The sequence below is a fragment of the Oryctolagus cuniculus genome, chromosome 3 (assembly GCF_051225735.1).
Source record: "Oryctolagus cuniculus isolate XC-2025 breed Fujian yellow rabbit chromosome 3, ASM5122573v1, whole genome shotgun sequence".
NCBI lineage: Eukaryota > Metazoa > Chordata > Mammalia > Lagomorpha > Leporidae > Oryctolagus > Oryctolagus cuniculus.
In genome coordinates this window covers 58,494,898-58,509,747 of record NC_142869.1, presented here as the reverse complement: position 1 = coordinate 58,509,747, position 14,850 = coordinate 58,494,898, and the positions used below count along the sequence as shown (strand labels likewise).

General features: G+C 37.7%; 1 protein-coding gene across 7 annotated transcripts in view; it reads right to left on the bottom strand.

Moving 5' to 3' along the window:
- Positions 1 to 14,850, bottom strand: part of PDE1A (phosphodiesterase 1A) — a 371,956-nt gene that overhangs the window by 2,756 nt on the left and 354,350 nt on the right. For 4 of the 7 annotated variants that reach the window (XM_051849383.3, XM_051849382.3, XM_008258812.5 and 1 more), the window contains one exon: positions 3,236 to 3,352. In XM_051849383.3, the coding sequence (XP_051705343.2) occupies positions 3,279 to 3,352 (74 nt within the window). In that variant the 3' untranslated portion in view covers positions 3,236 to 3,278. Of the gene's footprint in view, positions 1 to 3,235; positions 3,353 to 6,846; positions 6,981 to 11,539; positions 12,158 to 14,850 lie in introns of those variants that run through there. The other 3 variants (XM_051849384.3, XM_070070501.2, XM_089329041.1) reach the window with 2 other exon arrangements.

Sequence of the window (14,850 nt, the reverse complement as noted above, 5' to 3'; positions counted from 1 at the left end):
AGGCCAGCTCTCTGCTGTGGCCAGGGAGTGCAGTGGAGGATGGCCCAAGTGCTTGGGCCTTGCACCCCATGGGAGACCAGGAGAAGTACCTGGCTCCGCGCCCGCCGCAGTGCGCTGGCCGCGGCGGCCATTGGAGGGTTAACCCACGGCAAAAGGAAAACCTTTCTCTCTGTCTCTCTCTCTCACTGTCCACTCTGCCTATCAAAATAAATAAATAAATAAATAAATAAGATTTTAAAAAGTTCAAGAGATCTCTTGTACAATATGGTAACTATAGCTAATAATAATGTTTTGTCTTATAAATTGCTAAAAGAGTAGATTTTAAGTGTTCTAACCACAAAAATTATGTGAGGTTTTATATATATGTGTATATATATATATATATATATACACACTCAATAGCTCACTTCAGCCATTCCCTAATGTATATGTCTTTCAAAACAGTATCTTTTATGATACATAAACATAATTTTTATTTTCCAATTAAAAATGAGAAGCAAATAAAAAACAGAAAATGAAGGCCATGATTTAGTCATATACAGTCATCAACTACTGTGTGGAAATTTCACATTGGACTTTATATATCTTTTCAAAAAGAAGGGAATTATTGTTATAGACTAGATACTGGTTTTATATGAGTTGCAATTTCTCTTTGAATTTCTGCTCTCTGTGTGTGTGTGTGTGTGTGTGTGTGTTAATCCTAGGAAAACTTTGGTTCTTTGGGACAGATATGGTAAAGTCAAATAGCCACGTGGGCCTGGCAGGCAACGTAGATGAATTAAGTGGACCTGTGTTAGTACAAAACAGCTAGAGTAGCAAGGATTATATTGATCTAAAGAATAGAAACCCCAACTAAAGGTATGAAAAAGAGATAAATTATCATGGAAGTCAAACAAATCAAATCTATAGGCTAACTATTCCCATAGGCCATCATTTTTCCCCCTCTTTTTCATTGGAAGAAGAGGAAAACACCCAACACTAAAAAGCTGACATTGGTATTTTTTTCTGACAGGCAGAGTGGACAGTGAGAGAGAGACAGAGAGAAAGGTCTTCCTTTACCGTTGGTTCACCCCCCAATGGCCACTGCACTCCCGGGCCACAGCAGAGAGTTGGACTGGAAGAGGGGCAACTGGGACAAGAAATCTTGGGCCAACATAAAATATGGAAAAATTGTTGCGCGAATACCTCTTAGTCACTAGGGACACCTGAAAAGAGTGGGTCCATATTCTTTCATAGTGGAAATCTGCTGTAGCCAGAGTGGCTGGCTGTAGCCTTCAAGTACAGAGTGCTGTGCCTTCTCTGTTTTCCAAACTGATCAGTCCCTGTTGTTTCCTAGACAACCATGCCTGAGTCACAACTACACCAGTCTTTATTCCTGAACTCCCAGAGCTTGCTGGCTTCCCTTCTTTAAAGGACTTGCCTGTTCCTTGAAGGTGAATTTTGCCTACTGAAGGCCATGTTTCCTGGATGATTGTGTACCCAGAGAGAGGCAAGGTTGTCTTAAGCAGAGAAGAAAGATAAAGGATTGAAGTGGTCTTAACTGGAAAAAAAAATGTCAAATCATCCTCTGGGATTTGAGTAACATATTTAGTTTGAGTGAGTCTCAAACTTGTTCAGCTTTGGAGTTTTTTTAGTTGAACAACAAAAAAAGAGACTTTATTAATTTCCTATTGAATCTCATCAAAAACTCTCAGTGATGAATTACTAGACTCTAAAGTATATACGTATATAGCCTTGGACATTTTCATATATTGAACAGTCACTTTTACAAATGTACTGGTAATCGGTGTTTCCTACATATAATTTGAAAAATGTTTGTAAGTATTTTGGAAATACTGATCCCAAAAGTTGGGGCATATTTGTTTGTTTTTCTTTTGGAGCTAAATGAAAGCACCTCAAGGAGATCAAGGAAAATGGAATTAAAGATAAATTTATTTTGGTGCACATTTTTGAAACCCATGCAGAGTTTTTTCATAATAAACATTTCCACAAAGTTTTTGAAGATCTTTCATATAGCATACACTGGTTTGGAGGGGTTCTATGGAAAAGAACATCATTCAATTTTATTTTACTCCATTTTCTGATTACATATTTGCCAACAAAACCTTCTGTTATTTAAAATATCCATAAATACTCCACTGAATTGGTTTTCTTTAAGTATACTTAGGAGCTCCCTAATACATATCAGGACCCAAGGACTCTTCTAAAATGACCATGGGCTCTAAAGATAATAAATTTACAGTTTGGATGGGCAGGACGGAGAGGCGTTGCTGTGGTTAATATGAGACAATATAATTGCTAAATATAGGGATGAGTTTTAGTTGCTGTACAGCCACTTTATGTCTTGATTTGTTTCTAAACTTCATATATAAAACAGGAACCAAACTAATTCTGGAACTGTTGAGAAGACTGAGATAATACATGTAAAATGTTTACCCAAGTGCCTAAAACTTGATAGCTACTATTAATGAAACTGTTATTACAAATAAAGCAGTCTTCAAACTGTCTTTGTGAGTTAAGAATAGTGAGGATTTATTTTAAATCCTAATCACATTTTAACTCTTCCATATCTAAAACAAAGTCTGAGGAGCTCATGGCAACATGTCAGAGCCCTGAGGTGGGACCCTCAGTGTTTTCTCTTTTCTCCAGGGTGCCCTCCAACCCCACAGCAGCAGGACTTATCCCAACACATGGGTTTTATTTTTCACCTTTCCTTAGGAGACATTTACACTTCCCACCTTGCTAATTTCCTCCTTTGTATATCTGAGAGAGTAGTTCTCAGTGTTAGTGAACAGAAGTACCAACAGATGGGCTTATTAAGAATTAAGATTTCGAAGGGATCACTTCCAGAGTTAATACCTGAGTAGACTGAGGGTGAACTCTAGAAGCTAGTTAAAAAAAAAAAGTCCATAAAAAATGTCCATAGAGTATAGCAAGCATACTTGTTGCATTACATATATTTGCTTTATTTTTATCACCAGGTGTGAACACTGATATTTCTTACATGAGGTAGAAAAACAAGTGAGGACTAAACATCCCCATGGACTTTTATGTCTGATGATTTTGAAAGGAATAGTTTTTCTCAGTAACTATAATTTTATTGATGAGCAAGTTAGGAACGCTTCCCAAAGACTGAAGACAGAATTCTTTATAAAGAATCCTGGAGGGCATTTAAATAAGATAATGTTGTTTCAAAAGACATTCTACAAATCATTAATTTAGATATTAAAATTACCTCTCATGTTCAAAATGACAGACGTCTTGAAGGTGTTTCAGACCTACGGATGTGTGTCAGCATGTTTTTCTTCAGCATTTACTAAGTCTTCTGAGTTCTTATGAAGATCAGAATCACCTACAGAAACAAGCAAACAAAACCAAACAGGCCTTTGAAGCAACTCAGTAAGGTCAGGAGACTCAATTTCTCAATGGCTTTTGCAATCCGTTTTTCAAAAGTACCAACCATTTTCTTTTCAGCCTGTGTATCTAGAGTCATCTTTTCGTGGTTATTTAACTTTTGAAGCTGCACTTTAATCTGCTAACACAGAACCAAAATCAATGAGACATGTTTAAACAGCTATTAGGTCATGTAAAAATGATGCGTGTTTTTCCTCAATGATTTTTAATTGAAAGAAGTTCTTTGTGGAAAAAAATACTCTAATCATCAATGTCTTTTATCACACACTCTTACTTTCTAAAATTAAAAAAAAATGAGAGTAAGAGAAAATATAATGTTCAAAAGAAACTAAAGAAGCTTATAATATTAAAATACCTCAGCTTTTATATAAATCTTGAAGAAGGCTAAAACACAAGCATGGAAAAATGTTCCAACAGTTCTGGGGAGGTTGCAGAGAGACTGTCAAAACTAGAACTAAAACTTAAAATGTACAAAGAACAGAGTCTTACTGCACACAAAGAAAGTAACCAAAATAAGCAGAAATGATTTTTTCGAGTCAATGACACCAAATACTTTTACATTTTAGGAAATATTGATATATGATGAAATGTTCTTTCTTTCTGAAATTTGATTGAAGGTATTCTAACAATCAAACTTTCTACCAATTAACTTTGAGGTTACTCCTTCCACATATATTGTAAGACTGTGTCAGTTCAGTTGTCATAGATTTTTATTGAGGTTATATAATTATTGACCACATACATAGAACTCATAGGGTGCTTTCATAAAGCAAATTTATGTTGTCTCCTATTGTCCTTTAAAAATATATTGTGTTTCCCATTTTCCCTATAAAGTACATACTTTTAAAAATATTTTATTTATTTACTTGAGAGGTAGAGTTGCAGACAATGAGAGGGAGAGACAGAGAGAGAGAGGTCTTCCATCAGCTGGTTCACTCCCCAAATGGCTGCAACAACTAGAGCTACACTGATCCAAAGCCAGAAGCCAGGAGCTTCCTCTGGGTCTTCCACGTGGGTGCAGGAGCCCAAGGACTTGTGCCATCTTCAACTGCTTTCCCAGGCCATTGCAGAGAGCTGCATTGGAAGTGGAGCAGCTGGGACTAGAACCGGTGCCCACATAGGACGCTGGTGCCCCAGGTGTGGCCCACTGTGCCTCAGTGCCAGCCCCTGAAGCACATATTCACAGTTATCTTCTGTACCAAGATCAAAATGTCAGGGAGTCTCGTGACTCTGATTATTTCTGATTGTTCTTCTATGGTAAAAAATATCCTGTGATCACATTAACTTACTAAAGTCTCAACTCAGACATTAGAAGAGGCTGGTAACAAACACCAAACAGCAGAGACAAGACTTCCTTCCCATCTTTGGTTTGTTACAGAACCCAGAAATGGTGTGTGTGTTGGGGTGTGGAGGGATAAGACTGAATTTCTTTCACTTCTTTGTCATTCTCTCCCAAATGGCTCCTTGGGACTCCTGAGCTGCAGCAAAGGAGGAAAGAGCAAGGCGAGCAGCAGAGTCCCCACTTGACTCGCACCACTGTAAGATGGCTTTGTGCCCACTAGACCTGCTAGACGCTTAGAGCACACCTTCTTCTGTGAGCATATTCACGGGCTCTTCAGAAACTCCGTACCAAGGACCCTGCCTGGAGATGATGCACCAGCTTGGTTGGGCAGAGAAAGCTTTGGTTTCTTTACCATGCTCACAGCCCATGGAAAACTGTTGGTTTTCACCGGCTGTCTGCTGAGGTTCCAGCTTCAGAATATAGGTGGGCCGTGGAGAATGTTCACTCATGAGGCCTCCTTGCCTGTGAACTCCTTGAAGAAAGGCTAAAACCCATACCACCTTCTCTCCTGTTTTACAAAGAAATTTTTTTTGTATTGTTGAATGTTGTAATGTTGAATTAGTTTTAAACAGATTCAATATAGTTTGTAGATACAATTCTGAGAGTACAGTGATATTCCCTTCCTCTCTCCCTCTCTTTCTTCCCCTCCCTTCCTCTCCTTGTCCCTTTTTCTTTCTCTCTCTCTCTCTCTTTCTTTCTCTCTCTTTCTTCTTCTTTCTTTCCCTTTCTTTTTCTTTTTTTCCTTCCTTCCTTCCTTCCTCCCTCCCTCCCTTCCTGCCTTCCTTCCTTCCTTCCTTCCCTTCTTTCTGCTTTTGAGATACTGTATTTTCAATTTACATTACAGTAAACAGGCGTAATGCTTCCCCAACTAAAAAGTTTAACAAGTAAAAAGCAAAAAAGACACTAGTTTAGTGGGAATATAGGCAACATCTGTAAACAATAATTGAACGGAAAAATGACTCATCTGTCACAATCTAACTTTATAGATCTCTAAGTAGCAACTAAATTCTGTTCCCCAAATCCCCTTAACCTCACACTCTCCAAGGGTCCTGTGGATGCGCTGTGCTCCAATTTGAAGTGAAGAAGGAAGCATTTCTATTTTTTTTTTAATTTGACAGATAGAGTTGGACAGTGAGAGAGAGAGACAGAGAGAAAGGTCTTCCTTCTGTTGGTTCACCTGCCCCCTCTCAAATGGCCAATACAGCCGGTGCTGCGCTGATCCGAAGCCAGGAGCCAGGTGCTTCCTCCTGGTCTCCCATGTGAGTACAGGTGCCCAAGCACTTGGGCCATCCTCCACTGCCCTCCTGGGTCACAGCAGAGAGCTGGACTGGAAGAGGAGCAACCAAGACTAGAACCCGGCACCCATATGTGATGCTGGTGCCGCAGGTGGAGGATTAACCAAGTGAGCCACAGCGCCATCCCTGAAGGGCACATTTCTATCCCTTCCCAAGTGGCAGAGACCTCTTTCAGAAAACTCTCCTCATAGATCTTTTCTTAACATTTGCATCCTGACCCTTTAATTATTTGTACAGGGTGAGGATTTTAAGCTTCCTATAACTGGCTTTTTAATCTTTCTTGAAATTTCTGTCTCACAACTCTGTTTTATGACATTGGTCATAAGTTTTTAAATTAATTTCCTATCATTGAAAACTAGATAAGAACAGAATGAATATTCTAGGTAGAACAGGACAGCAGAGACCAGCACAGAGCAGAGAAAAACATAAGTAATTAATTCACTCACTAGCTCGCAAAAATGTTAAGAGTATTTACAACAGATAAAGGACACTAAAGTGGGCTTATTACTAAAGATGAAGAAAATAATCAAACTGTAACAATGAAGCAATTACCAAAAAAGAAAAAAAAGGCACATTGAGTCCAAGGACAATTTTGCATATAAAATTAGAAAAGACACAACGGCAGTCTATGATCAACTCAAAACAACAGTTTGGCAGTAGTGAAAAAATGTCTTTCTTAAAAAGTAAAATTCCACATTTTTGAAAAAAAATTATTTTATTTGAAAGGCAGAGTGCTAGAGAGAGAGTGAGAAACACAGAGAATTTTCGACTCTCTGGTTCACTTCCCAAATGGTGTCAATGGTTGGGGCTAGCCCAGGCCAAAGCCAGGAGCCAGAAACTCCACCTTGGTTTTTCATGTGGATGGCAGAGAACCAAAAGTTTGGTCCATCCTCTGTTGCTTCCCCAGGTGCATTAGGAAGGAGCAGGATCTAAAGCAGAGCAAACAGGACTTGAATCAGTACTCCAATATGAGATTCAGGCATTGCACGTGGTGGCTTAAACCACTGTGCCACAACGCTGGCCCCATCCACCTGTTTTCAGTTGTAACACACACATACTTGTTAAGCAATTTCATGGCAAACAGATGGTTTACAAAAATACTGAGAGTCCTCACCTCTCTTGACTTACTAAATCATAAGTGATCTGTGTAAAAAAAAAATTAGATCATAAAATAATGAATAAGAATAAGCTGCTTATTCTTATTCTTAGCAGCAACGGAAAAAATGTAAACATTCAGAGGACAACCACTGTGTTTAATCTCTCACATATTTTATCATTTAATTCTGCTGACAATTTTTTTTTTTTTTTTTTTTTTTTTTTTTTTTTTTTTGCTCAAAGCCACCTACCACATCAGAGACAGCTGGACCTTCAACCTCACGGCCAAGTACTTCACCCATGAGTGAAGAGTTTGGTCATTCATTGCTGACTTTCTGAACCAGAGGAGAAACTTTCTACTGATCTGTGAGAGGAATAGCATTCCTGTGGTCTGGAAACGTACAGTTATGAAGTTTCTATTGGGAAACACGCAGGCAACATGACATTTTTCTTCTTCCTGCTCTAATAAGCTGCTAGGATTTGAAATCCAGAGGTGACTGAGTTACCCAATTGTAAGAATTGTGAGCAGCACTTTTTAAGAGAAAAGATTCTCTTCGTCATTACTCTGTGCAGTGAAGCCTGCAGGAAAAGATAAGCTAAGGAGGGCTTGAATATCAAAGCCCACACAAGTCCTATACTCTTGACGATTCCAAAATAAAGAGCTGCCAGTTCCATGGAGCATGATAGAAATTTGAGACTCCAAGAGTACTGGCAAGTTATTTCATTTAAAATCGGTAAAAACATATGACTGCAATTAAACATCTATCCTTTAAAATCCAATGCGTAAATGAGTGCAAATCTTTCCATTATTTTTGTCCTGCTGAATTCTGACCTCCATCCTGTGACCCCATTGCCAACTACCTCTAACAGATCTTAGCAGTGTCACGTTGCACACACTGTTTTCCTTGCTTGTTCAAACACAGCAAGAGTAATGGATTGCTTCTAACCCAGAGACTCCAAACATCAAAAGTTTCTGTAGATCCATTTTTAAGGTTTATGTTCAACAAATTATTCAGAAGGGAAAACACTATAGTATTTGTTTTCATCTAGGAAAGATGAGAGAAGAGGGTCAGGAAAGCATGTCTTTTTTGATTTTCCTCTGTTTTCACATGGTGACAAACGCCACGTCAAATCTTCACCAAGCTGAGTACATACTTTTCACCAAGTGGGTAACTCTTACAGCAGAAAGATTCAGCAAATGCTGGCAGCATGTGTAATTCAAAATCCTTGGAGGTTTTAGATACCCTCATGCAATTCTGTAAGTGTTGCTAGAAAATGCGTACACTGAATTGATTGGGGCTATCAAATACTCTCCTCAATGTTTTTAATCTTATAATAAACTGATACTATCTTTTAGTTTTAGGTCATCAAATCATAGATGATTTAAAAATTTGGTATCTTTGTTGATTAAGCCCAAGAATCAGTAAAGATGGAAATTGATTCTACATATTCAGCTATCTGTCTTAACTTCTTATTAAAAAAAACTATTTTGATTTTATTTGAAAAGCAGAAAGGAAGAGAGGAAGGGAGAAAAAATGGAGGGAGAGAGGAGAGAGAAAGAGAGTAAGCTGGAGAGAGATTTTTGCAGCCTATTGTTTTTTCCCCCAAAGCCCTTAAAAGCTGAGGTGGGGCCAGGCCAAAGCCAGGAGTCCAGAACCCAATCCTGGTTTCCCAGACAGATGTCAGGAACACTTGAAACATCATCTGCTGCCTTCAGGGCATGCATTAGCAGGATGCTATATCAGAAGCAGAAGAACCAAGACTCAAACAAGGCACTCTCATATGGGATATTAGCATCCCAAGTGGCAACAACCACTGCACCAACAGTCTGCCCCAGACTCTTGTGTTCTTACAAAATTCCTTCTAAGTTATTTCTTTCTTTCCTACACACACACACACAAATATACAAATTGCTCCTATTAATGTAAGCTTCTAATTAATGTAACTTCTAAAAAATGAAAGCAATACAATTAGTTACAAAGTACTTTATTGATTTTTCAATTTTCAGCTAATATTGTGAAGAGCAGTGGGATTTCTACTATTTACAAACTCACATAACAGGATTATTCTCATAGTGGAGGTTAACATCTAAACAGAACTGTGGGGGCTCTATTATCTCTTCAGCAAACTAACAAAATGAGCATCTTGTTTTTGTTTCACTGACTTTATTTGGTGATATTTCTTTTTTTTTTTTTTTTTTTTTTTTTTTTTTTGACAGGCAGAGTGGACAGTGAGAGAGAGAGACAGAGAGAGAAAGGTCTTCCTTTGCCGTTGGTTCACCCTCCAATGGCCGCCGCTGCAGCCGGCGCACCGCGCTGATCCTGGCAGGAGCCAGGAGCCAGGTGCTTTTCCTGGTCTCCCATGGGGTGCAGGGCCCAAGCACCTGGGCCATCCTCCACTGCACTCCCTGGCCATAGCAGAGAGCTGGCCTGGAAGAGGGGCAACCGGGACAGAATCCGGCGCCCCAACCGGGACTAGAACCCGGTGTGCCGGCGCCGCAAGGTGGAGGATTAGCCTATTGAGCCACGGCGCCGGCTCTATTTGGTGATATTTCTATTTATTACTGGTGTTACTGGATTTTCCTTAGTTATCAGACTTGGTCATTACATTTTACAGCAGCCTAACCTAAGATGGAAGAGTGATACAGGAACACAGGTCTCTTCTAAATGAATCACAGATTTAGAGTGATGAGTTAATATTCCTGAGTGTATCTTTGGACTGAATTTCTCCCATTGCTTGCAGCAAGTTTTACTGATATGAACCAAAACTAGTGGAAGTCTCCTAGCATCACTCACTACCAGCTGTCTGCTAAAGAATGGATCTGGGTTGTGTTCTGAAGATGACATTGTTCTCAAATTTGAGCATCAGATTCCTGAAGGTTTTCACCATTGCCTCTTGAAGATTTTCATACTGAATCCCACTTGAAGATATCTTTCATTTTATTTGGAAGGCAGAGAGAAAGGGAGAGAGTAAGAAGAGGGCAGGTAGGGAGAGAGAGAGAGAGAGAGAGAGAGATAGAAGATTTTCCTTTTCCCCTCATGCTAGAGCATTTCTTCTATGGAGAAGGAATCAAATATGAAAATTAAATATATATGAGACAAACATAAACCTGAACTATAATATTTTATACATTATTTCTGGGAATTTCCTGTATTTCTATAGTTACCAAGGGAAAATTCTATTAGCCAAAGTATGAAAATAATCCTACAAAAAGTCAATTTGGGGGAACTAAAGAATCTTGGTTGTATTTAAACTGTAAATTTAGGCATATGTTAAAGGATAGAAAGTAAGAAGGTAAAAACTCTTTCATGAATGAATTGAATTGCCATAGACCAGATTTCCTAAATTAACCAAAGTATATTCTTTTTGAGAGCATCTGGGTCTACAAAACACTCTGTTAAAGAATATTTTTCTCAATTGATAGGAACTTCAATAAAAATATTTAGATAAAGTTTGTTCACTTACAGTTTGACAAAATAAATAGCTCTTTAAATCATTTAAAATAAGCCAGTTTCATTCTCTCATTCACTCAGGAAGGAAACTGAATGGATCTGAGATACTTGGGAGATACAGGCTTTTTCAATGGATGAATTAGGAATGGTAAGGTGATAATTGCATTTTTAATCACAAACAGTTCACCATACAGCAATCCACTTGATTGATGGAAGTGTCCTAATGGATCTCTTATCGTGAGTTAAGCATACTCTCATAACAAAACTGTTTTTGAGTAATTTTTCCCATTATAAATTTAAGGAAGCCTTCTATAAGGGCTCCATAAATAAGGAAGCATATATATGAGCCCTGCTAATAATTGGAATTATTATAGAAAACACCAAGTTTTGAACATTGACTCATTTTGTTCTCATAACATCTCTTTGGACAGACAAATGATCAAACTGAAACACGACGAGATTCAATTTTCAGTATTAAATAATTAATGAGTAGCAGAATTGAATATAAAAGTCAGCTTTTAGAGCCCTAAATCCCAAGTCTATGTCATGTATGATTTAACATCTGCTTGTTATTGTCTTTACTTAGTATAAGGACATTCCTTATATTAGAAATTAAATCTGATAGTATATTATAGCCCATTTTCCCCATTGAAACATGACTGTAGGCATAAACATTCTTCTTTGTGAAAGTATATTTTTAAATTTTATACATCACTCATTCTGAACTAATTAATTTTAGGATATCCTGATAGTCTAGTACAACTAACCATTAAGTCAGCTGTTAGATCATAGTAAAAGAGGATATATAAGGGCAGCTCCTATACAAACAAACAAACAAACAAAAAAACCCAGGATTCCTCCAGGAAGAAAATGACTTTGCTTAAACTGAATCACGCAGTGAAAAAGCCATTTTCAAATCCAACAAAGACAAGTATATTAAATCATTTTAACTCTGTCATTTATTTCTGATTTTATATATATACATATGTGTGTGTGTGTGTGTGTGTACACGTAATGCTGGAAATAAAATATATACATAAAAATATCTATTTGTGAAAAGTTTTATGAATTATTTTTAATGTTAGCAAACCTACTAAAGCATTTATTCAGGAGGATGAATGGAATTCAAATGAAAGATAAGGTTACAAAACACACACAACCTTTTTATAGTTTAGAAAAGGGACATCCAAAGAGAAAAATAAGTGGATAGACTTTATTGGGAAAAATGACAAAATTAGTGACTGGCTGCTCAAAAAATTTATTGGCACTCATTATATTATCTCAGTAAAGAGAAATGCCACAAAATATTATTTAAACAGATATTTAAAGGCATAGTGATGTTGATGTAGTCACCAGATGAATCTATTCCATAGCAGTTTAGTCAGGTCAATCAAGGAATTTGTAGCTGCTATTTATATGGTTCGTGACGATATATTTCCACAAGAATATTGAAATCTCCAAGTCTTTTTGTCAAATTAGAGCTGCTACCAAGCATGAGGCTTTACTTAAAGGTGTTTACTCAAAGAAAAACTCAGGCTTCTGTGAACTGGCTTTTGCTTCTGGAAAAAAGAAAGGTACTTATTTTAACAATTTAGAGAAAATTTTATAATTAGCATTTATAATCAGCCTATTTGTAGGAATTATTGTAAAATTTTAAAGACAAATATAGTTGACATATATTTCTTTATTTTCAATATTTTTTGTTTTGCTACTGAACCCTTTTGTGATTTTTTATATTCATCAACACTGATCTTGAGATGATTCTTTTTATATTTTAATAATGAGGGGCCAGGGCCAGCACCGTGGCTCACTTAGTTAATCCTCCGCCTGCGGCGCCAGAATCCCATATGGGCACCGGGTTCTAGTCCCAGTTGCTCCTCTTCCAGTCAAACTCTCTGCTGTGGCCCAGGAGGGCAGTGGAGGATGGCCCAGGTTCTTGGGCCCTTGCACCTGCATGGGAGACCAGGAAGAAGCACCTGGCTCCTGGCTTCAGATCTGTGAAGCGCCAGCTGTAGTGGTCATTTGGATAGTGAACCAACACAAGGAAGATCTTTCTCTCTCTCTCTCTCACTGTCTATAACTCTACCTGTCAAATAAATTTAAAAAAAAATAATAATAATGAGGGGCCAGTGCTGTGGCGTAGTGGGTTAAGCCTCTGCCTGTGACACTGGCATCCCACATGGACACCTGTTTGTGTCTCTGCTGCTCCACTTCCAATCCAGCTACCTGCTTAAGACCCTGGGAGAGCAGTGGAGGATGGCCCAAGTGTTTGGGTCTCTGTCACCCACGTGGGAGACCCTGAAGAACCTCCTGGCTCCTGGCTTTGACCTGGCCCAACTCTGGCCACTGTGGCCATTTGGGGAGTGAACCAGCAGATGGAACATCTCTCTCTCTCTCTGCCTCTCCCTCTCCATGTCCGTGGCTCTACCTCTCAAATAAATAAATCAATCTTTGGGGGAAAAAAAATGAAGCTTTTTTTTTTTCTCCACTAAAATTGTTGCCTGAATTCTTAGGAATCTCAATTCTGCTTAATTTCACTACAGTAGACATTCTCAGAATGTAACGCAAAATTATTTTGAAAGATATTAATATCATTCACGAACAAATAGTTTACAAGTATTTGGATGTAGTGCTATATCATACAAGGAGATAATATTTTACCTGTAATTCAGTCTAAAATTAAAAATCACGATTCCATATTTTATCATAAATCATATCTATCTCCTATTAATCCTGTTTATTAACACTAACAACAGTAACAAAAACTCCCAGAAATTTCTCCTAGGAACTCAGAGCTAGAGAGGCCAATGCTCTTATACAGGTCGTAGTATGATTTTCAAGTAGAATTTCACTCTACTGTTATTTAATCTTTTGAGAAAACATCAAAAAGTAAAGACTTGTGTGTGTGTCTCACAATTTGTAATCATGCCCAATATAATGCTACTTTAAAAATAATATAAGTACCATATGAGCATTCAGTAGATTCACACGCATTTTGCTAGAATGTACTATGACAATTTTGCAGCTTTTAGAGCAGTTCTTAGCTCATTGAAGGTCAGTTTTCCTCCCTTCACTGTTTATAAGCCTTTACAGTGATTCCTCCATGTTTGAAGAGTTACGAAAATATATTTTTAAAGTACAGTATTGTACTCTGAAAAAATACACTGTGATAAACACTGGAAATTACATACTAAGAAATATGCATATTTAGCAATTTGTCCACAAGTGTGGAATAAATTTTATTTCTGAACACAATATATATCAAAAGTTCTGAGTGTTCCAATTAAAAGGATGAAAAAAAATGGCATTAGATAAAATTGATAATTACTATGGGAGTACCAAGAGAAAGAAAGAAATCTGTAATATCAATACGGATCACCAGTTAGGGTTTTCTTGACCAAATAGGAATGAGAAGATATGTTCCTTGAGTGGAGGAACCTTCTGGAAACACCTTCTTCTCTCCTGCCTACATCTAAGTATGGGTAAGATTTATGAGCTGCTTTAAGATGGATCAGGAAGAGATCACCCCACTTACAAGTCCATCAAAGCTCAGTCTTCTGACAACTCATGCTCCTACTGTCTCAGATCCCCGCTCATCCTACTCCTAAAATGCTCTGGAGAAAACTTTATCTTCATGGAGGCAAGCATCAATTATTAGGGGATGCAGCCCATTGCCTCTACCTTCTTTCCTATGTTCATTGTCCATTCAAATACTAATGGGCAGGACACATACACACAGTGTCACTTAAAATGTCCTTAATTCTTCTGCTATCACAATTTCTCCATCAGCCTGGGCATGTCTTTGGCTCTGAAGGAAAGTTTAGAAAATGTAACTAAAATCACCCTTTTACAATTAACTTCTAGAACATAATCTAGAAATTCCTGGACTTTGAATTTAGTTAAACTAGATGCATATTCCAGTCTTTTCAAAGACTAATTTTATGAATTTAGACAAATAATTTAGGTGCTCTGAGTTTCAATTGCATCAGGCTATAATTCTTGTGGAGAAATTGTAATACATTTGTGTATCGATGATGAATGAGTGAATAAATAAATGATAAACAATTTCATTCCAAAATTCAAAATTTTAATATTTGCATAAATGCACGGATGAACCCATTTGAAAAATCCATGGATCAGCTGTTCTAAGATTAGACAGGAGTAAATTTAAGAAAACAGTTATGCAGTCTCTGGGGTAATGTTCCACAAGAAATCGTTTCCTCTTGCAGTGTTCACTCCCATCACATTTTCT